This window comes from Dromiciops gliroides, chromosome 5 (assembly GCF_019393635.1).
Source record: "Dromiciops gliroides isolate mDroGli1 chromosome 5, mDroGli1.pri, whole genome shotgun sequence".
NCBI lineage: Eukaryota > Metazoa > Chordata > Mammalia > Microbiotheria > Microbiotheriidae > Dromiciops > Dromiciops gliroides.
Window position 1 is genome coordinate 297,075 of NC_057865.1, and position 22,225 is coordinate 319,299.

General features: G+C 52.9%; 1 protein-coding gene across 1 annotated transcript in view; it reads left to right on the top strand.

Moving 5' to 3' along the window:
- Positions 1 to 227: 227 nt before the first annotated feature.
- COL1A2 (collagen type I alpha 2 chain) overlaps positions 228 to 22,225 on the top strand; it is a 30,811-nt gene continuing 8,813 nt past the window's right edge. Inside the window, exons 1-37 of the mRNA XM_043967267.1 lie at positions 228 to 456; positions 2,428 to 2,438; positions 2,996 to 3,013; positions 3,559 to 3,594; positions 4,547 to 4,630; positions 6,108 to 6,164; positions 7,462 to 7,506; positions 7,594 to 7,647; positions 7,739 to 7,792; positions 8,113 to 8,166; positions 8,421 to 8,474; positions 8,836 to 8,889; positions 9,829 to 9,873; positions 10,107 to 10,160; positions 10,258 to 10,302; positions 11,064 to 11,117; positions 11,570 to 11,668; positions 11,749 to 11,793; positions 11,893 to 11,991; positions 12,303 to 12,356; positions 12,466 to 12,573; positions 12,854 to 12,907; positions 13,022 to 13,120; positions 15,351 to 15,404; positions 15,678 to 15,776; positions 16,526 to 16,579; positions 17,158 to 17,211; positions 17,316 to 17,369; positions 17,488 to 17,541; positions 17,944 to 17,988; positions 18,610 to 18,708; positions 19,608 to 19,715; positions 19,969 to 20,022; positions 20,557 to 20,610; positions 21,213 to 21,266; positions 21,366 to 21,419; positions 21,510 to 21,617. Coding sequence (XP_043823202.1) covers positions 387 to 456; positions 2,428 to 2,438; positions 2,996 to 3,013; positions 3,559 to 3,594; positions 4,547 to 4,630; positions 6,108 to 6,164; positions 7,462 to 7,506; positions 7,594 to 7,647; positions 7,739 to 7,792; positions 8,113 to 8,166; positions 8,421 to 8,474; positions 8,836 to 8,889; positions 9,829 to 9,873; positions 10,107 to 10,160; positions 10,258 to 10,302; positions 11,064 to 11,117; positions 11,570 to 11,668; positions 11,749 to 11,793; positions 11,893 to 11,991; positions 12,303 to 12,356; positions 12,466 to 12,573; positions 12,854 to 12,907; positions 13,022 to 13,120; positions 15,351 to 15,404; positions 15,678 to 15,776; positions 16,526 to 16,579; positions 17,158 to 17,211; positions 17,316 to 17,369; positions 17,488 to 17,541; positions 17,944 to 17,988; positions 18,610 to 18,708; positions 19,608 to 19,715; positions 19,969 to 20,022; positions 20,557 to 20,610; positions 21,213 to 21,266; positions 21,366 to 21,419; positions 21,510 to 21,617 — 2,292 coding nt within the window. The 5' untranslated portion in view covers positions 228 to 386. The remainder of the gene's footprint in view (positions 457 to 2,427; positions 2,439 to 2,995; positions 3,014 to 3,558; positions 3,595 to 4,546; positions 4,631 to 6,107; positions 6,165 to 7,461; positions 7,507 to 7,593; positions 7,648 to 7,738; positions 7,793 to 8,112; positions 8,167 to 8,420; positions 8,475 to 8,835; positions 8,890 to 9,828; positions 9,874 to 10,106; positions 10,161 to 10,257; positions 10,303 to 11,063; positions 11,118 to 11,569; positions 11,669 to 11,748; positions 11,794 to 11,892; positions 11,992 to 12,302; positions 12,357 to 12,465; positions 12,574 to 12,853; positions 12,908 to 13,021; positions 13,121 to 15,350; positions 15,405 to 15,677; positions 15,777 to 16,525; positions 16,580 to 17,157; positions 17,212 to 17,315; positions 17,370 to 17,487; positions 17,542 to 17,943; positions 17,989 to 18,609; positions 18,709 to 19,607; positions 19,716 to 19,968; positions 20,023 to 20,556; positions 20,611 to 21,212; positions 21,267 to 21,365; positions 21,420 to 21,509; positions 21,618 to 22,225) is intronic.

Genomic DNA, 22,225 nt, shown 5'->3' on the forward strand with positions numbered 1-22,225 from the left:
GGCGGGGAAGCCAAGTCACAATTTCCTTCCTAAGCTTCAAAACTGTCCACGTCCTCACAAAGAATGGAACCAATTTGAGCGCCCCGCCCCGCCCCCGAAGCCCCCCCTCAGGTTCCCGCCCAACCCCCCCGCCCCAGGCCCCCGCCGGCCGCCTCTCATTGGCTGCTGCGCACTTGGAGCCACCCCAGGCCCCCCGAGTCGTGGGCCGGATAAATACAGGCCGACGGCCGACCTTATTTTAGCATCCAGCCGGCGGCCGGTGGTCTTCCTGTCGGCCGGACCCGCAACTCAGCAATCTCCACTCCTCCGGCAGCCCCCGGCCCGGCCCGCGCCCCAAGGAGTCTGCATGTCCGTCTGAGTGTCCGTCCGTCCCTCGGACCGCAGACATGCTCAGCTTTGCGGACGCGCGCCTCTGGCTGCTGCTCGCGGCCACTTGGTGCCTGGCCGCAGCTCAGGGTAAGCGGGCCCCGGGCCGGGGACTGGGGACACGGGGGCGTCCTGGGAGTATCCAGTGGGGCAAACTTAGGGTGAAGCCAGCGCGGACCCCGGGAAATCCAGGGATGGTCAAGCTTCTCTGACCAGACGCTGTGGAAGGAGCCCTGGGTCCCGAGTTCAAATTGGGGCTCTTCTGTCGAGCCGCGGCTGAGTGTCCCCGGCCAAGTCCTTGCCCCAGTTTCCTCAGCCCTTCCAAGATATGCTCTCCGTTCCTCCAGCTCCGAGCCCTGTTCAAATAGAAACACCCTCCTCCCCCCCTCCTCCTCCTCAATCCTGCTTGGGTTCCTCCGCTGGCCGCACGAGAGTCCCTCCTGCAAGTGTAGGCATCCGTGTGGACTGGTCGCCCTCTTGTGGCCAGCCTGGGGAGGGGCCCCGGGACGACTTAGGCTGGGCTCGTAAGTCTTTCGGATGGTTTCTGCGAAACTTTGGGGCCGGTGCGGTTCTGCGAAAGCCGGCTGCGCTAAAGCTGTAGTTGTCTTGGGAAGCCGCAATCACCCCGAAAATTAAAAAAAACATTTTTGATCCGAGCCCCTGAAAGTGGGTGGGGCGAAGCGCGCCCCACTCTGGGCAGCAACTGTGAGAAGTCTGAGACTCCCTGACTCACCGCAGTCCAAGGAGGGGTGCAGGAGCCCCCAGGAGGCTGGAGGCAGGGGCTTCTTAATGGTTCCCTCATCAGGAACTAGACCAGACGAGGCTCGTCTAGCTCTGGGCTTTAGGGAAATTGTCTCTCTTAGCCCCTATTGGGGACCTCTGGGCTTTGGAGCAGGGGGTGGGGGCTAGGGACTGAGCGCCAGAGTGAACACCCCGGGCGGGGCGGGGCATAAGGCTGGGGGTAGAAGTAAAGAAAGGGACTGGAGACGAGGACCGCTACGTTAAACCTTCTCCATCCTTCCCCACCCCTCCTCGACTGCATGCCCATTTAAAAAACTCAGTAAATCCCCGCCTCTTGGCTCTGGTGGAAGGATTTTTTAAAAAGAAGAAGACAAAATCCGAAATCTCTTTTTGGGGGTGCCCTGTTCAAGAAGAGGCGAGGCTCATATTATCCGCACCCTACCCCACCCAAGTTGGTGGCCGAAGGCAGCGAAAGGAAGATCCAAAATTTCTTATTGTGGCACCCAACTGATAATGGGCAAGGGGGGCAGCGGCATTCGCCACACCAGAAATAGTTCTGCGGAACTTTTTTTTTTTTTTAAGGTTAAATTACCCACCCCAAATTTGACCAGGACGCGCATTTTCTTAGGGAATGGTTCATTATACCTCACCCAGTAAATACGAATACAATATTGAATTAAGGTCCTCTTTTTAGACTTTTGATGAGTTCCAAACTCCCTGGATAATTGAACCTCTAGAGCCCGCACTAGGGGTCTTCCAAGATTTTCGTGATCAGCCCTGCCCCCAGCTTCCATCCCCTTCCTCCTGCCCACTTTAGCGGAGTTGGTGCAAAAACTCAGATTTCTAGTTCAGTGTGGCGCCTTCCAGGGCCTGGGCCAAAGCTCAGGTTGCCCTTTTCGTCCAAGAGAGGGCATTGGAGATGAGCTACAGTGGAGAAGTTTTAACCTGCAGCTGTGAATCATTTGTGAATTATTGCTAGTTAACGTCCTGACCTGGGGAATTTCGTTTATCTGCCAAAGCTCTTAATTGTTAGGTGACACCTACCCCCTTCACAGACTGGGCATCATTCTGCTATAAACTCGTGAAATGTCTCCGGGAACAAATGCTGGACAAGACCCCCTCTACTATGACCTGCTCCCCCCTCCCTCCAGCCCCACATTCTTCCATGCAATAAAACACAAAGGGCCTTTTCCAATTATTCAAACCAATTCATCTTCTAGTTTTTACCAGTCTGCCTTGTGGCTGCTATTTAGTGTTAGGGACCCACTAATGCTGTAATCCAAAATAACGATGTCTCCTGTTTTCTCCTTTCTCCTACAGCTGTACAAGAGGTCAGTATCACTTTTATGTATTCTTGTTTATAGAGTTTGTGAGTCAGTCACCAGGAGTGATTAGTTGGGGGAGAGGGGCTGTGAAGACTGGCATTGACTAGGCAGCAATCCAGAGAGCTGTCTGAAGGTTTCTGGTGGCAGATGTCAGGGCCTGGCTACCCAGGGAAGGACCCACCCTTGTGGGCTGGGCCATGTCAAGGAGAGCCCAAGAGGGAGAGGCTTGGGATTCTGAACCAGTTTCTGGGGCAAGTGGACCATAGGGAGCCAGAGACACTTTTTCCTCCTTGTGATCTGAAAAGGATGAGGTCTCTCTATACCGGTCTGCAAGAGAGTTGACTAACTCCATTCTAGCCACGAGCAGCCCAGGCATGCACAGTATCAGCACATCACAGAGAGACAAAGGAATAGTCGGGATAATGTTTAAATGTCTATTTCCAAATAATAACCTGAAATTCATAAAAGAGCAAAGTCACCAGCAGATAGGCTTGTCTGTGATACTCATAGGCTGAGTATGGCTTGTTCTTCCTAATGACCTTTGACTCTTTCTTTCCAACCAGACACCCAAAGGAAGAAAGGTAAGCATGAATTAATTCTTTGTAAAACTTGGAGATGTGTGAAATTTTCAGTTGAAATTAATGTGATATACAGTAGATTTTTAAAGATGGGGTTTTTCCAACATTCTGATCAAATTAGTAAATTAATTAGGCAAATGATAAAATCTATGGTCAGAGGAAAACAAAGGAAAATTTGATTCTTCTTCCAAAATGAGTCAGCCTTGATAGAAGATTGCGTGCTAAAGACTTGTGTGTAAAAGTGCTGATGATGTGGACTATATTCATTTAGGGTTAGTTAGCCTAATTTGAAGAGCATTTGCAAGGTTTTCATGATGTCCATGCATGCTATCCACACTATAGCAAAGGTGGAAAGCCACATTCTGCAATTATCCTGGACATGAATACTAGTGCTGGTATTGCCAGACAGTCTATGTCTTTATAATATACTTTGAGCAGAATGGCTTACTTAATTGGTTCTACCAATGAATCATACTGGAGAATAATTTGGTTGTTCACTGGAAGTCACCCTGAGCTTTATAACTGAGTCATGTTTCTCTCTCTTGAAGGGACCACAAGGAGACAGAGGCCCACGCGGTCCAAGAGTAAGGAAATCTTTCTAAAATCTGTTCATGTTAGAACAACTTACAAGAGAAATCCCCAGAAATTGGCCAAAGTAGTTCACAATAAGCAACTCTTTAAATAGAACATGTTGTAAATTAGCCTATTGAATAGCCAATGGGGCAAATAGATTCATTGACCCATTTTCACCACCATAAAGCAATGCCATATGACCAGGCCCACTACCCCCCCCCCAAAAAAAGATTGCATTATTCTCATGGGCTTCTTTTTATTGGCTGACCCATCCCTTCCTCTCAATCCCAAGGAAATCTCTTTTTGTTTCTTGGTGATTAACTCATCCTCACAGAGTTTTTGATGCCATGCTAAATTTTTGTGCTCTTGGTATACAGTGTTATTTAACAGCCCATGGGAGCTCTTCTACTCCCACTTCTGTCCCCAGTATTCATCTTCAAGGATTTGATGTGTATGCAGTATTTATTGGTTGAAAAAGCGTGTTTGTGACATGCCTCTGTCAGAGACACTTTGCCAACAGATACAGTGATGGCATTAGGCAGTCTTCAAAATGTTCTAGTCTCCCAAAGTAATGATCACACCAAATGCTGTACCAGAGTAATCAGGAATTATAAGTAAGAAATGGGGGAGGGTGTCTAACAAGGTTCAAAAAGGGCTAAAAGACTGGCCAAGAGCAAAGCCTCTGGGAAGAGACTCTGAGTATTATTTCTGGGAAGTTCAAACAATGCGGAATTTCAACCCTGACTGATTCTTCTGGGCATGCTAGAGGCCATACACCCCACAGTTCGATATGGTCCCAAATGGACCTGCCTGTTGTCGAATTTACATGATTGCAAATGGTAATTGTCTCTCCCAAGAGGCTTGTGAAAAGGTTGACCCACCCCTTTTGTCTGAGTATTGTAGTCCTAGGCACTGAGTTCAGGACCCCCTGAGTGCTAAACTAACTCACCTTTTGCACAACAGGGTCCCCCAGGCCCTCCCGGCAGAGATGGTGAAGATGGTCCCCCAGGCCCTCCCGGGCCCCCTGGTCCTCCTGGCCTTGGTGGGGTAAGAGGCTTTTAGCTTTCTCCTTGAACCTTTGATTCATTTTAGCACAGGATTGTTACATTTAAAAGACTAGGAGATGGCATGGAAGGGATGAAGGGTTCAGTAGGGTTGGGTTTTCTTGATAGTTTTGTTAGAAATCTGCTTTGTGTGGGAAAGCGTGTTCTTGATCTCACTTATTAACCTGATTCATTCATGGGAAGATCTCTTTAGTAACCCTATTCCCTGTGTGAACATTTGGCTCTAAGAATGTTGGGCATCTGATGCCAACACTGACAGATACTAGCTTATTTATTACTTATAGGTATCTATGAGATGAAAATTAAACAGGTGAATTCCCTGTTTTTAAAATTTTGCAAACAATAGTCCTCCTTCTTTCCCTCTTTCCTTTATTCCTTCTTTCCCCCCGTTTTCCTCTTTCCTTCCTTCATCCCCTTTCTCTCCTTTTCTCCTTCCCTCTTTCCTTCTTTCTCTCCTTCCTTCTTTCCCTCTTTTCCTCCTTCCTTCTTTCCCTTTTTCCCTCTTTCTCTCCTTTTCTCCTTCCTTTTCTGACTCATGAAACCTTGCAAGCCACATTAGTTCAGGCTTAATTTAGTCAGAGGCAATTAGAAAAGGAGCACCTTTCCTTGAACTGTGTCAGGTGACCTTAGATTAGTTCTTGACCTCTAGTGGGGATCTGTCTATAGAGCTCCCAGTCTTGCTGCTTTGTGTCTTCATGCTGCCCCTCAGAAGGGTGGCTTTGACCCCCAATTCTGTTTCAATGACTTCTATCTGAAGCTCTCTCTTTGGGGGCCCCAGTACCTCCCTGTATTTCTTCCCAGGATTGAGAAGGAGCCATCCTCTTGGGCACAGGGTAGACCTTTAGCTGAGATTTCGCTACGGGGGGGGGGGGAGGTGCAGCAGATTACAGTTTGGATGCTCTGAGAGACAGAAAGATCCATTAGACTTTCTCAAAAGGAAGGAATCTCCTACTGCTTCCTCCTTCAGTCCAATCAGGACTGCCCCATTTCACCCCTGTCATGAAGACAATTCAAAATGCATGAGCAGCTCTAAGATGTTGGACCACAATCTGTTCCCCCAAGAGGAGTGAAGGGCTGGGAAAGGGAGCTGGTACTGACCCCTCCAGCTAGTTTAGAAGTTGCTGTATCATTGTCACTTCAAGTCCGAGCCAACCAAAGCCAGCTGTGGCAAGTCGGGTCTCAATTCTCAAGGATGCTTCCCCTGTCTTTTCATAAAACTGCCTAAGAGAAGGGAGCTAGGACATACCTGGAGAGCAGGGTCCACAAGGGAGAGAGGCTTGGAAAGGAAAACAATGGACAGGCCCCCTTCAGCCATGGCGGTCTCTCCTGGGAAGCTTAGGAAAAGGAAAAAAGAGGAGAAAGGAGGCCTTCGCTTCCAGAATGAGCCAGCTTGCTGTCGAGATGACCAGAGGTCAGGGAGGACCACTGACCTGCTTTGTTTTCTTTCTTTCCCTCCTTAGAACTTCGCAGCCCAGTATGACAGTAGCAAAGGAATGGACTTAGGCCCAGGACCGATGGTATGGACCTAAGAAACCTCACACGTTTTTGTCTGTCGCAAAGTCACTGTGCTCTTTATTGGTGGGGTGGTGAAGAATGAGAGGCCTTGTTTGTGAAAACCAAAGCAGGCTGGTTAACATGCTCCCCCGCCACCAGCACTGCTTCTGGGCAAGGTCTGGCTTGGCATCTCCCCCAGGCGAGCCTAGCTCCGCTGGAGGCCAAGACAGTGCAGCCCCCGGTCCACAGGGGGCACAGACCTTGGCAAGTCACTGAGTCCTCCCTCCACTTTGTGGTCAGCTTTGGGTGGAATTCTGACGTAAAGAGGGACTAACTACATCCTGTCCCGTGTCTGCCAGAGAGCTGGTCTTGGGAAAATGTTGGGTCTTTCTTCTTCAGCTGAAAACAGTTCGGTTCCATTTAATAAATATTGACAGTGAGTGCTAAATGAGTGCTTGTGACACTGGATTGAATCGAGGGACCCAGGGTGCAAAAAGGTTGGGGTGAGGGTTCAAATTGTCCATCTTCTTCCCTCTGTCATGATGCCACGACTCAGATGGGGACGCATTGGGCCATCCCCAGCCTGGCATCAACTGTGCTGCCCAGGCGGGATGGCTTTGGGCCTTTGAGTGAAGACAGATTTACGGGATAACCTTAGAGCGAAGCTGTGCCCAAGGTGGGGCTTCCTCTGCATTCCCCCACACTCTACTGAGCTGGTCAGAAAGAAGGCCATTCAGAGGGAGTAACTGGGCAGGCAAGGGGGTCTCATCCTCCCCACCATCACCCCCATCACCACTGTGCCACTGCAAACCCGGCCACCAGCAGGCTTGCTTCCCCCGCTGTCCTGGCAAGGGTCTGCAAACACTAGTGCGTAGCCATGTGGCACCAAAGGTTTGCAGAGCACTTTACAAACATTATTTCACTCCCCTCCTCACAACAACCCTGCTGATATCATCCCATTTTATAGATGAGGAAAAGGAGGCAGGCAGAGGCGAAGTGACTAACCCAGGGTCACGCAGCTAGTTTCTGAATTCAGCTCTTCATACCTCCAGGAAAGATCCAGAGCTGTGTCCGCCTAATTGCCTCCCAATGTTTCCAAGATGCTAACCCTATCATGAGATTTCCATGCCTAGAGCTGGAGAGGGGAGGGGGAGAAGCATCTCACTTGTCACCTGGTCTCACTGGAGGGAGAAGCTGAGGTAGTGGCTGGGGGAGTCATTTTCCCAACATTCCCCTGGGCGGTGTCTCAGGGCTGTGTCAGCTCACCTTGTCAAAGGCCAGCCTTTTTATAATTGATCATCATCTGTATCTCCTTTACAGGGTTTGATGGGACCCAGAGGCCCCCCTGGTGCCAGCGGACCTCCCGTAAGTAAATTCAAATAAGCTTTTCCTTTTTACAAAGAGAAGGAGTTAAGATCCCTAGGGTGGTACTCATGGATTCCTGTCTTCTAGGGTGCCCAAGGCTTCCAAGGACCTGCCGGCGAGCCTGGAGAGCCTGGTCAGACTGTAAGTGGGGATATCCTGGGGTGGGTCTGTGCAGATTCTTATGATGTGCTAAGGATGTGGCTAGCAGAATGTGTTCTCTCCTTTCCCCTAGGGCCCTGCTGGTTCCCGAGGACCCCCTGGACCCCCTGGAAAGTCTGGTGAAGATGTAAGTGAGGCATTGGCATTACTCCAGGAGGCCATGGGTATCACTGCTGGGGCACCCATAGGATTGAGAGGGTCAGCAAACTAGTCTGAAGCCCCCACCTTTGACAAGCTTCCTCATGTGGAAAATGGTCTCCCTCAACAGATCAGTGTCACAATGTGGAGGGGCGTGGTCATGCTGGACCGCATGCACCTTTAGAGGCCCCTTCCCCCCTTTATAACTTGTGACTTTTCCCACAACACCTAGAATTGCTCTGCAAGGTTCATCTGAATTAGAATGAATCCCAAATGGAAGAATTGAGTCTTCCTCCTCTTTCCTCGCAGGGTCACCCTGGGAAGCCTGGAAGGCCTGGTGAGAGAGGCATCGTTGGACCACAGGTGAGAATCTCCCAAGAAGCATCACTGTCCTGGCCCTGAGGAGCCAGAACACACGGTCAGCATCCAGATGTCTGAACAAACCCTGGCTGAGCTGGTTTTCATGAGGCTCACCAGCTTGGGGAGCGTGCAGGAGGGGCCCCAACTCCTGTTAATGTGAAAGACCTGGATGATGAGCAAGAGATGAGAGTGTGCGTTGTTGGAAGCGGGGTCTGGGACAGTGACTCAGGACTGAGCAGCCTCATTTCTCTCTTCAGGGTGCTCGTGGCTTCCCTGGGACTCCCGGCCTGCCTGGATTCAAGGGAATTCGGGTATGCGTCATCTCTCTCTCAGCTGGCTGACCTAGGGCCGTTGGGCAGGCTGCCCTGGGGTTTGGTATTCAGGTAGCACTCAGCCAAGGCCCAGATGCGCCCCCATGAGCTCAGGTGGGGATGTCTGTATACCAGGAAGATGAGGCATCAGGTACTTGGGACCAGCCTCCCTCCAAGCAGCGGAATCCCAAACACAGAGGGAATCATGTCCAGAGAAGGCCAGCCTTCGGTTTCTGCAGGCCCAAAGAGGTCACCCAGCCCATCTATGCCAGAGGCGGGTTTTAGGCTGTAGGGCTCCACCCTCCCTGGATGAGTGGGGCCCTTACTGGGGATTTGAACAAGATGACTCCTCTCTCTCTAGGGGCACAATGGTCTGGACGGATTGAAAGGACAAGCTGGTGCTCCTGGTGTCAAGGTAGGGGTTGGATTGGATACAGACACTTGCCAGCATGCACCCGGTGTGGTCCCACCCTGCCAGAGGCTGGTGTGCACACACACATCAACACTGCACACGCACAAATACACACATGAGCATGTACCCATGCATAAATATGCGCCCATAGTATGAACACGAGCCCACACATGTGTGTGTGCCTGCACACAAATGCTCACCAGTCAGGTGGTGGCGCAGAGCATAATGTGGAGCCGCATGCTCTTCATGCACACGTGTAGAACCACGTGTCGGGGCATGAGGCGCCCACCCACAGGGGGAGTCCTCCCTGCTGGGACACGCACCTTGTTGTTGGAAATAGGATGCACCCTCCCTGTCTGCAAAGAGTTTCTGTAGATTGAAAGCAAAGTGCTTCAGAAATGCCTTTCCAACCCCTCAGTCACCTGAGAGTTTTCCCTCTATGACGAGGCTCACACCTGACTCTGGGCCGCCAGCTCTCCTCCCAGGCTTGCCACCATCTTTACCTTCCCCCTCTGGTCACGACCATTATTAGATTTCTGCCCCGGGTTCTCCTGCTCAGTATGGGGGGAGGGGAGGGGGGAGAGTGGGGCAGGTGCGACTGTGGCAGGCTTCCCCTTCCTCTCAGGGGCCTCCAAGCTGGTCCACATGCCTTCCCCAATCCAGTAACCCACCAGCCAGATCTCTCTGGTCCTGGATCGATCCATAGGCAAAAAGGTTCCCTCAGTATTTTTCCCTCCTTATGGATGAGGGCACTGAGCATCAGGGAGGGGAAGTGTTGTACCTAAGATCACACATCTAGTAAGTGCCAGGTCTCCTGCCAGAGCCCCTCCCGCTCCAGTCCCTTCCCCTCCCTCCTTTGCCTCCATGCTGTCAGTGTGAAATGAGCAGTGCTCACCTGAAACGTTGTACTAACACAAGAACGCTTCTTTCTCATCCATGCAGGGGGAACCTGGTGCCCCCGGTGAGAATGGAACTCCCGGCCAAGCAGTAAGTGTCGGGTGGGGCCCCTTCTTTGGAAGATGGCGAGGGAGGACTCCCAGGAGGGGGCAGCGGACAGGGGTGGTCAGGGCTCAGCTGGCATCCGTGACAGGCTCTGATCTCCTGGCCGCTCCTAACCTCACTGGCCGCCAGGGACCTTGGAGAGAACCCCAGCCCTGCCCCCCATGAGGTGAAGAGCAAAAATGCAAGTGTCTTCTACCTGCCTCTTTTTCTTCCTCCAGGGAGCCCGAGGCCTTCCAGGAGAGAGAGGGCGCATTGGAGGCGCTGGCCCTGTGGTAAGAGCTTCCCCAGGGAGGCGGCTGTCCCCTCTTGGGGGGAGGGGGCTGTGCTGAGAGCTCCTCTTCTCACAGCTTCCTTCCATGTTGTCCACAGGGAGCCCGTGGAAGTGATGGGAGCGTTGGCCCCGTTGGTCCTGCTGTAAGTTTCTCAAGGCCAAGGTTATTGTGGAGGGATGGGATGGTGGGAGGGGTTCCGCACCGAATTCCCCCAAACACAATGCCTGTCAATTCAGACACTAGCCCAGGACTCCAGTGGGCTCCTTAACAAGGTTCCATCCATAGCCACCATCCTGGGATGAAGGAGTGTTTGCATGAACCTTTGAGCCCTTTCTGCTAAGTCTGCTCCGTATTCCTCAAAAGCCTTTCTTCCTAAAAACCACACTTGGGACCCAAGCAGGTGCTGTGTGGTCCCTCGGGATTCTATTACGTCTCTGCAATGAATTTATATAGCCCTTTATAAGAGAGTAGTACCAATGATAGGGCCCGATGTTGCTTTTAGTAGGGGTGTGTGTGCAGGCGAGTTTGTACATGTGTATGCATGTGAGTGTGTTATGTGTATATGTTTGCACACGTGTGTGCATGTGTGTTTGTGTGTGTGTGCCATGTGCCAAGCCAGGCCTGTTCTCTGGTCTCAGCAGAGCCCTTGACATGTTTGCTCAGCTTCTATTGGCCACGCCTCACGCAGTTAGGAGGAGAGGGCCCCTCTTTTGCTCTTGGTGTGGCCAGCCTCCTCGGGGAGCCCAGCCTTTCTCCCCATTACCCTCCAAGGCCCTGCCCTCCTTCTTGGTTACAAAGTCACTATCGTTAGTCCAGAAACCAGGAAACAGGCCCCCGGCCTTGGTGGCCGATGAGTACGATGTCTTCTGAAAGGTATCCTAACTGCCCACTTTGTCTCCCTAGGGTCCCATCGGCTCTGCTGGTCCCCCTGGCTTCCCAGGTGCCCCTGGCCCCAAGGTGAGGACACCCTTTCTATTTGTTCATGGCTTACAGAGAGGTATACAGTGGTCTCTTTTTTTCCCAACTCTGTCCTAACATACATCGATGGAATTCTGTCCCTCTGCCCAGTTCAATAGCTCCTTTAACGGGAGCCAATCTCAATACGGAGCAGTTAGTTGTGTCTGCCCGTCTGGATCTCAGAGTTGGTGGAGAGAGCAGTGGGCCTGGGCTAAGACCTGCTGAGCCCCCGCAGACAGGGTCCCAGAGCAGGGAGAGACTTCCCAGGGCATTGAGACCCACTGCCCCCTATCAAAGACTAGGGTCAGCATGCTCCAAGAGGGGAAGCGTCGATCCGGCCAGGATTCAAATCCAGTTCCTACTCCTTACAGAAGTATGTCATCCCTAGAGTTGCCCTTGGTCAAAGAGGTAGAACAAGACGGTCACTGTCCTCTCTGCATTTGATCTTCTAGGGAGAACTCGGCCCTGTCGGCAACCCTGGCCCCGCTGGCCCCGCCGGTCCTCGTGGGGAGCTGGGTCTTCCCGGCTTGACTGGCCCTGTTGGCCCTGCAGTAAGTGATCCTGGCCTGGAGAGGAAGAGGGGGGAGGGGGCCATCTGCTGACTGGGCTTCACCATCTCCTTCTTCCCTAGGGTAATCCTGGTGCCAACGGTCTCACAGGAGCCAAGGGTGCTGCAGTAAGTATCCTCAAACAGAGCCCTTGGTCTGGTTCTCCTGCAGGCTCAGTGGCCAGCAGCAGGAGAATGACCATTGGGTATTCTGGCTTGTGTCTGCAGGGACTCCCTGGTGTCGCTGGAGCCCCCGGTCTGCCTGGTCCTCGAGGTATCCCTGGTCCTGCAGGCGCTGCTGGTGCCTCTGGTCCCAGAGGACTTGCAGTGAGTGGCATCTTTTCAACGTCCTTTCCCTACATCTTTACACTCTCAGGGCTATCTCTGGGACCCTTTGTCTAACTGTTTTTAGAGTGACTGGGCCACAAGGTAGGCAGCCTATTGCTGTGTCCCTAGGGGGCCATGGGCAGCTCACAGTGCCCCATGGGACCTTCCAGCTCTCTTGCTCCTGGCACAGCCGCTGCCCCACAGCTTCCATGCCCATCAGAGGAAGCAGTCGGTCTGGTCTGCCCTGATGGGCCCTGGGCCAAAGGGCTTGTCAGGAGCTTTGTCCAGTGACCCGTGTGTCTCGATTGTAGGGTGAGCCTGGTCCTGCTGGTTCCAAAGGAGAAAGTGGAAACAAGGGGGAGCCGGTGAGTAGCTGCTGCTTAACCGATATTGGGGTATCCTCCTTCCCTCCTCCCGCCCTGACTGAGAAGGGAGATAATTGCTGCTTTTGTTTCTTGTTTCTGTTGGGGACAGGGTTCCGCCGGGCCCCAAGGCCCTCCCGGCCCCAGCGGTGAAGAAGGCAAGAGAGGACCCAATGGCGAGCCAGGGTCCACCGGCCCCACAGGACCCCCAGGACTCAGAGTAGGTATCAAGTGCAGCTCCTTGGAAGGCGGTCATGCCGTGGGGTTCTGGACTAAGCTACAGAAACATCTGTTTGCAATTGGCCTCTAAGCCAGTGACTCACCAGCCGGGTATGAGGCAGCCTGGGACCTTCCTGCTAGGCCGGCTCACTCCCAGGGGGTTGTTCTTTGATTCGGTAGGGGCGGGGGGTCAGCCTTCCTTCTGTGGAGGCTCCATGTTCTTGCTTCTTGGGGGACTCCCCTGATGGGATCATCCTGACCGGTTGTGTCCTATTTGGCAGGGTGTCCCAGGATCCCGGGGTCTTCCTGGAGCTGATGGCCGAGCTGGTGGCATGGTAAGTGGAGCCCAGAGACCCCCTTTCACCCACCACCCCAAACCCCAACCCCACCCTCTGCAGACCTGGCCAGACAGAGTAGGTCTCACTTCCTGCCTCTTTTTTTAAAAACAGGGTCCCCCTGGTAACCGCGGCCCCTCTGGTCCTGCTGGAGGGAGAGGCCCCAATGGAGATGCTGGCCGGCCTGGTGAGCCTGGTCTCATGGGCCCCAGAGTAAGTTTCAGTACTGTGTGGGAACCTGCAAGGTCTCTGGTCCTCTGTGAGCAAAGGAGAAAAAGAAGAGGCCCCAAAGGGACTTGGGCACTGCATGTCCAGTGGGGGAGGGGGTGTCCTGACCTGGGCTAATGAGATGAGCCAAGCCAAGGCCCTGCAAGAGTCAAACCCTGTTGGACTCATGCCCACTTGGTGATTGTTGGGCACTGGTTCTGTGGTGCAGACTTGGGGGTGAGGGTAGAGGGGTGCATTCTAAGTTACAGATTCTCAGGTCCTGTGGGCTGGGGGCATGAGCTTTCTCATAGAGTCCACACCCTTCTCTGTAGAGAGTTGGCCCTGTAACCATGGCAACAGCAATTCATCTGACCAGAAGTAGACCTTTGCTGCAGCGGCACTGCATCTGCTGCCCTGGTCCCTTCACTTTTTAACGTGAGAGGGAACTAGGCCTCAGGTGTCCCCCTAACAAAGGGCAGAGACAGCATCAGGATTTACCAGGCCAGGGCTCTTTCTTTTTTTTTTTTTTTTTTCTTTTTTCTTTGCAGGGCAATGAGGGTTAAATGACTTGCCCAGGGTCACACAGCTAGTAAGTGTCAAGTATCTGAGGCTAGATTTGAACTCAGGTCCTCCGGAATCCAGGGCCAATGCTTTATCCACTGCACCACCTAGCTGCCCACCAAGGCTCTTTCTAATGCAGTGCACATTTTAGAAATTATTGTGAAAAAAATAAGTTTGATTCAGGGAAAAAAAGATGCCAGTATCGACCGTGTGTCTCTTAGCAGTTTCTCGTGTTACTGACCAATAGGTGAGCTGCATTGCACCTACAGGAAAGAGAAAGCTAGAGACCCAGGGAGAAATAGAGACAGATAAGGCAGGAGATAACCCCTCTCCACCTGTCTAGGGAGCTGTATTAGTCATGCAGGACCACTTTTTTTTAAATAAACATTTTTATTTAAAGTTTTGAATTCCAAATTCTATCCCTCCTTCTTTCCTTCTCCCCTCTCCAGGCAGCAAGCAATAAGATATAGGTTATACATGTGCAATTATGTAAAACATTTACCTATTAGTCATTTTGTATAAGAAAACTCAAAAGAAAAAAATGAGAGTGAAAAATAGCATGCTTTAGTCTGTGTTCCATCAATATCAGTTCTTTCTTTGGAGATGAATAGTATGTTTCATCATGAGTCCTTTGGGATTGTCTTGGATCCTTGTATTGTTGAGAATAGTTAAGTCATTCATGGTTCTTCAACCAACAATACTGCTGTCTCTGTGTACAATGTTCTCTTGGTTCTGCTCACTTCACTATATATCAGTTCACACAAGTCTTTTCAGGCCTTTCTGAAGTCATCCTGCTTGTCATTTCTTATAGCACAATAATATTCCATCACCATCATATACCACAGCTTGTTTAGCCATTCCCCAATGGATGAGCATTCCTTTGATTTCCAGTTCTTAGTCACCACAAAAAGAGCTGCTATAAATATTTTTGTACAAATAGGTCTTTTTCTCTTTTTGAGGATGTCTTTGGGATATAAACCCAGCAGTGGTATTGCTGGATCAAAGGGCATGCACAGTTCTATAACCCTTTGGGCATAGTTCCAAATTGCTCTATAGAATGGTTGGATCTTTTCACAACTCAACCAATAGTGGATTAGCTTGCCAGCTTTCCCACATCCCCTCCAACATTCAATATTTTCCTTTTTTGTTATATTTGCCACTCTGAGAGGTGTGAGGTAATACCTTAGAGTTGTTTTAATTGGCCTTTCTCTGATCAATAGTGATTTAGATGGGGCAGCTAGGTGGCGCAGTGGATAGAGCACCGGCCCTGGAGTCAGGAGTGCCTGAGTTCGGATCCGGCCTCAGACACTTAACACACACTTACTAGCTGTGTGACCCTGGGCAGGTCACTTGACCCCAATTGCCTCACTAAAAAATAAAATAAAATAAAAAATAGTGATTTAGAGCATTTTTCATATGATTATAGATACCTTTGATTTCTTTGTCTGGAAATTGTTCATATCCTTTGACCATTTATCAATTGGGGAATGACTTGTCTTTTTATAAATTTGACTCAGTCCTCTATATATTCGAGAAATGAGGCCTTTATCAGAGATACTGGTTGTAAAAATTATTTCTCAGTTTTCTACTTCCCTTATAATTTTGGCTTCATTGACTTTGTTTGTGATGGACCACTTTCTAAGGCCCTAATACAACTGCCTTATTCTGCTCCTAGGGTCTGCCTGGCTCCCCTGGAAATACTGGCCCCACTGGGAAAGAAGGCCCTGCCGTAAGTAATACGTATCTCCCTTATATGCCCAGATGCCGGGCTCTTAGCCCTAGACCAGTACATGGAGAGCCCAGTATGTCCCACAGAAGTGTCCCTAGTGCACACATGGTGGGATGGGAGTGGGGGGTGCACCACAGCCTCAGCAGAACAGGATGCATTTAGGGCAGGTCTTGTGTAGGAAGCAAGCTCATTCCCATCCTCCCACAGCTCCCGCAGCCAGCAAACAGACACCAGCCTGGGAGAACTGTAGTCCTAAGTCTTGGTCTCTTCTAGGGTCTTCCTGGTGCTGATGGCAGACCTGGCCCCACGGGTCCTGCTGGGAACAGAGGTGAACCTGGTAACATTGGCTTCCCCGGGCCTAAAGGCCCCAATGTAAGTAACGTTTCCATCCTTCCTTCCTTCCTTCCTTCCAAATGTGTGTATGGGCCATCATGTACCAGGGAAGCTCTGAGGGTTAGAAGCAGGGATGGCCCCAAAATGAGGCCCTGCCCTTGGGAGGTGCAGGGAGAGATCCTGTCCCCACTCTCCACCAGACGCCCTTCTGGGAAGGTGGAGGTGAGCCCACGGACTCCTGGGTCTCTTCCTGGCACGGCTGCAGGCCTGAAGCTCACAGGACCTCCACTTGCCATTGGGCCAGCTTTCCTGTGCTTGGGCAGACACTGACCATCTGACCCACCCCAACATGTCCTCAAATTCTCCCCACCACCCCCCCCAGGGCCAGTCTACTCCTCATACGCAGTGATAGCCAAGGCCCCCTGGTTTGGACGCTGTGGCCTTGCCCAGCACTCTGCCCCCTTGGGAGACATCCCCTTTACTGTTCTCTTGCCCCTTGTCCTGCTGTAAGTAGTCTGCAGAACCCACGATCATGAAGTCTGTGCCTCCAAATATATTTGTGCCAGGGGGGCATCAGCTTGCTGGGCCTGCGTCTGCCCACTGACCACCACAAGAGTCTGACTAGCACATGAATCGATAGCGGGATTGAGGAATCGAAGTGGATGTGACAGAAAGCAGAACCAAACTAAAATGGGGGGGGCGGGGGCAGTTCTATCCTGCAGAGACTTGTGTGCCTGAGTGTGGGAGGTCAAGGCCATTCTTCATTCCTTTTCATGCTTCTATTTCAGGGTGATCCTGGCAAAAGTGGGGAAAAAGGTCATGCTGGTCTTGCTGGAGCTCGGGTAAGTTTGAGGGGCCCGGAGATGTCAGGGCCCAGGGGATGCTGAGCATTCCCTGAGGATTCAGGTTCACTGATGCTGCATGGCTAGTCTGGGCCAGTCACCCAGCTGGCATGTTCCAGCGTGGGGCCTGAGCTTAGCTCTGCTCATCCCCCCCCCCCACCGCCTGCCCCCGAGTTGGGCCTCATGCTTAGTTTCCCGCCCCCATCCCACCTAGCAGGGCCATGAAGTTGGCTCGTTTATGCCCTAGAGCAGCGCCTTAGTTGGGGGGGTCCGAGGATGCAGGGAGGTTAGGTCACAGGAGCACATGGCTCTGCAGAGGCTGCTCCTAAGGGCCCTTCCACCTTGCTCAGCCCTCTCAGGGCAGCCAGGGGCCTCAGGACCACAGGCAGACCTCTGGGCTCATTCCTTGATCTTGTAAAGAGAAGGGTGATGGGGGCCAGTCGCTGCCCCGGCTGGGCCCTGGCTGAGCTAGGGTAGGCCCCATGCTGGCACCTTGGAGGTGCTTCTCTCCTCTCGGGCCTTCCTGGGCCAGGCTCTGCTGCCCTTCTGTGATCAGGTGTCTCTCTGCTCTTCTGTAGGGAGCCCCCGGCCCTGATGGGAACAACGGTGCTCAGGGACCCCCTGGCCCTGCTGTAAGTATTGCTCCAGCCCCATCTCCTGCGCCTGAGCCTCTGAATGCCATTCTCTCCTCTGTTCCTGTTCACAAGAAATGATCTTTCTCCTTTTGGGTTTTTAGGGTGTCCAAGGTGGAAAAGGTGAACAGGGTCCCGCTGGTCCTCCAGGCTTCCAGGTGAGACTGACTGAAATCTGTCACACACACACACACACACACACACCCCAGGCCTCAGGGCCCCTGCTCATTCAGCTCAACCAGAATTGACATTCGATCTGCCTTTCTCTCGATGTAGGGTCTACCTGGCCCCTCAGGCCCTGCTGGTGAAGGTGGCAAAGTAGGAGAAAGGGTAAGTGCAGGGTTTTGTGGCTCCCCTGCCTGCCCCCCTTCTCCCTCTGAATGCCTCTCCCTCTCTCTCTCTCTCTCTCTGTCTCTATCTGTCTGGTCTCTGTCTCTCTTTGTCTCTCTACCTCTTTCCTTCCCTCCCCCCTGCCCTCTCTCTCTCTCTCTCTCTCTCTCTCTCTCACACACACACACACACACACACACACACACACACACACACACACACACACACATACACACACATCACCTCAGCCCTCTGCTCAACCTTGCCTGCTTTGGCATCGATGGACACCGCTGAGCTGTCTTCCCATGAAAATAAGGTTTCTTTCTGTTGCCTTTTGGGAGTCTTGGATGAGCATGTAAGGTATGTGGATTAACTAACTGTTTTTCCTTGTCTTTTCTCTAGGGTCTCCCTGGTGAATTTGGCCTCCCCGGACCTGCTGGCCCAAGAGTGAGTATTCCCTGGGAATGCCATGTTTGAGGGCACTCAGAAGGCACTGCTGGCCTTCGTCAGACAGATGGCGGCCCTGGCGGTCAGCCTGCCCATTCGCCCCATGTCTGCTGCGGACGCCGACACACTGGACCTGCTGGGCCAGACCCAGGCACTGCCCTCCCCCCAGAGCTGGGCTGGCCACACTTTAAAGCCTAGATACAGTGGGGCAGAAAGAGAGGCACAGGACTCGGGCTACGATCTTCAGATCTACCCTGAAGGGTCGGGGACAAGATCTGTGAGTGGCTTCCCCCAGGGGGCCCAGCTGAGCTGCAGGGTGACCCCACACCCCAAGGATGCCTGAGGGAGCCTGATGCTGGAGCCAGAGCCAACAGCAAAGAGGCTAGAAGGGCTCTGTGTGCTCTGGCCTTGGTCCTTAGCTGCCCAGAGCCTTGAAGCCACAGGATCACTTCCCTCTCATCAGGCAAGGGATGGGTTAAGAAAAGGGTCAGCTGGGGAAGGAATGAACAGACACACCCATTTCCCCTGCCAAGGCCTGGAATGCCAGCCCTTTCTACAGAGAATGTGCACCCCCTTCAGCCTTACCCAGACTCACTGCTCCCAACACCTTCTCTCTTCCAGGGTGAGCGTGGTCCCCCTGGAGAAAGTGGAGCAGTCGGTCCTACAGGTGCCATTGGAAGCCGAGGTCCATCTGGCCCCCCAGGCCCCGATGGCAACAAGGTAGGGGGCAATGGATGCCTTCACCCCAGACATGAATAGCATTATGTAAGGGACAATTTTTAAGTCCATTAGTAGTGTCCAGCTCTTTCTGACCCATTTGGGGGTTTCTTGTCAAAGACACTGGAGTGTTTGCCATGTCCTTCTCCAGCTCCTTTTACAGATGAGGAAATTGAGACAAACAGGGTAAAATGACTTGCTCAGGGTCCCACAGCTAGGAAGTGTCTGAGGCCACATGTGAGCTCAGGGCCAACCATCTATCCCCTGTGCCACTTAGCTGCCCTGTAATGGGCCACAGAAATATCTTTATTCCACAGAGAAGAAAACTGAAACTAGATTTGAAGCCTGGCCAAGTTCTAAATTTTTTGCCCATTATACTTCCCTAGAGAAAATGGCTCACCCCACTTTCACATCTCCCAAGTTTGTCCTGACCATTTACCTGGGTGTGAAAAATCAACAGTTCTAGAAGGAAAAAAAACCCCATACTTGTGGCTTTGGGAAAAGAGGTTTTGTTCCTCTCCCTTTGGGGAGGGAAGGCCTGGCTGCCTGGGATTGGGGTGAGGGACAGACAAACAGGGACCCTGGGAAAGGTCAGGGGTCTCCGAGTCTGCATATGCTACCTTCACAGGGGTGACCCAGGCAGGGCTTCTCCCCACTGTGAGAGACAAAGGTCCTGGAAGAACATTGGGGCAAAAGAGCAAGCCCACCCAAGCTCTGCCTTCCTCTTTCTTCCTCGGTGAAAAGGGGTGAGGTGATGGGAGGTGGCTCCAGGATAGAACCAGGCCTCTCCACCTCTCTAGCTTACCCTGGAGTGGTATAGAGTGAGAGGGACCAAGCACATGGCCTGTGCAAGTCTGTCCTCCTCGCCCCATGAACCACGCATTTCTTTTATTGGGGGGCAGGGTGAGCCTGGTGTCGTTGGTGCCCCTGGCAATGCTGGTCCCGCTGGGTCTGGTGGCGTGCCTGGAGAGCGAGGTGCTGCTGGTGTCCCTGGAGGCAAAGGAGAGAAGGTGAGTGTGAGCCCTCTGCTTGATGACACTGTGGGTGGGAGTAGAGGCAGGTGCGGACCGAGGGCGCATGGCCTGCCCCAGACACAAGGAGGGAAGGGGCCTTGGCATCCGGCTGCCCCTCAGGGCCTTTCCGTGTGCCAGGGTGATTTGTGTGGCAGAGGCCTTGCTGGGCCTTTGGAGAGCCAGGGCATTGTTCCTGTTGCCTCCAGCACCTTTTGGGTGGGAATGTAGCCATGTGATCTTCTGCTTCCAGGGTGAAACTGGTCCCAGAGGTGAATTTGGCAACCCAGGCAGAGACGGCGCTCGGGTGAGTCCAGCTTCCTTTCCCACTGGCTCTCTTGGCAATATAGCTGGTAGAAGGACTCAGGACCGGTCAGAGGCCACTGTCCTTTGGATGGCCCACTGATGGGCAGCAACAGTGCCACGCCCCTGAAATTGCTGCTGGACAAAGAATGTCAGTTTGCCAGGCTGTCCTTTGCTATTCAGGCCATTACCAAGTACGGTATTGGCTGAAATTGGGGCTTCTTCTAGGAAGTTTGGCTCTGAGCAGTGACTCTGTGTGCTCTAGAGCTTGAGTGTCCTCTGATGGCCAACCCTCCTACCCCGCGTCGGGGGCAGGGCAGGCTCCCAAAGCCCCTGAATCCTTTGAGATATCCCACGGCCTTGGTTCTTGGGGCCCTCTCCTGAGGGCTTCACCATTCCATGTATCTGGAGCTGGGGGTGGGCATGTGTCAGCAGAGGCAGAGAGGAGGAGCAGGAAGGGAAGAGGCATTGCTGAGTAAATTCTGACAATGGGGAGCAGTCGCTGGTGGGTAAACCACCTTTCTCATCCCATCTTTAGGGAGCTCCTGGTGCGATAGGTGCCCCAGGTCCAGCTGGAGCCACTGGTGAGAGGGTAAGTATGTATTTCTCGTGATTTACTCCTACCTTTCCCAACAGCACCCCACCCCCAACTCAGCCAGCTCTGGTCCAACCAACAGAGCCCAGGTACTTACGGTGACTTGGTGTAACCCCCTTTGGACTCCTGCTCTACCTCCCAGGAGAGCCAGGAGCCCCCAGTAGCATGTCCCATTGTCTGCTGCCCTTGGGTTTGGAGACTCCATGTTCAGCCTCTCCCAGTGCTCTCAGCTAATAAGCTGGTTTACGAATCAGTCAATAAGTGACCTCTAGATGCTTCATGGACACCTCGACAGGTCTCATTTAATGGAACCAAAAGTCCACCCCAGGCAGTCCATCTGGGCTGGACATGTCCTTCCTGAGACCTGTGGCTTCTTCCAATATTAGTCACTGGCCAGCAGCGGCCAGCGCCCCCCACCAAGGCACAGGCTCATGGTGAAGGGGGGGGGAGTAGGGACCATCCTCTGTTCATCTCTGCCTCCCATGACCCTCTCTGAGCTCCCATCTCCATCACTGCGGCCAGCTTAGCAGACGTGGCAGCCATCACACTTGATCACTTCCTGGTCACGCTCACTAACCACTTACCTCTGGTCCCTCCAGGGTGAAGCCGGTCCTGCTGGCCCTGTTGGCCCCACTGGTGCTCGAGGTGCTCCTGTGAGTAGCCCCACACCTGGTTTTGTCAAACTGTGAGATCGGGAGGTTGGAGCATGTCTGACAGACGCTAAAACACTTCTTGTCCCTCCTTCCACCTAGGGTGATCGCGGAGAGGCTGGGCCCGCTGGGCCCAATGGATTCGCTGGACCTCCTGTGAGTATAGGGCTAATCTACATGAGCAGGTGCCAGGCTGGGGAGCGGGCACAGCAGAGCCTTCACCCCCACAATGATTTCTCCCCCTAGGGTGCAGCTGGCCAAGCTGGAGCAAAGGGAGAACGCGGAACCAAAGGACCCAAGGGAGAAAACGGTGTTGTCGGCCCCACTGGCCCTGTGGGTGCAGCTGGCCCCGCGGTGAGTGGCGCTCATCGGTCAGCCCAGCACTGTCCTGCACCAGTGACAGAAGGCCATCCATTGCCTTCCTTGGAAGGGCCCACAGACCATTCCATCAGGCAGTTGTATTGAGTTCTTCCTGTGAAAACGGCTCCCAGGAGAGCTAGCAGCCAGGAGGGTGGGTTCAGCGGCCTAGGGTGAACTTGCAGCCTGGCCCTTCCCCTCAGCAATGTCTACACACCTGTCATCTGGCTCACTCACACCCATGCCCACAAGGATACCGTGAGGGGGAACAAAGCCACGCTATTCCCATTTCACAGGGGAGGGGACTGAGGCACAGAGATGGTGAGTGGCGGGCCCAGGGTTCCAGAGCTAGAATCCTCTCGGACCCCCAGCTGCCTCTGAGCTGAAGGGAGAAGGGTAGACAGCCCTTTGAACTGTCCTCCTCTAGTCAGAGAGAGAGGAACGTTACAGAGACTCCTCTTCACACAAATTGCCATCCTCAGCTCCCTCAGTGGATATGCAATGGTCTGCCACCAAAACAGGGTGGGTCTCACCAAATGCCAGGTGTGAGAGCCCAAGAGAGGGAAATCTTCCCCAAGCAAGCTTGGTCTGTGAGAGGGCGACGG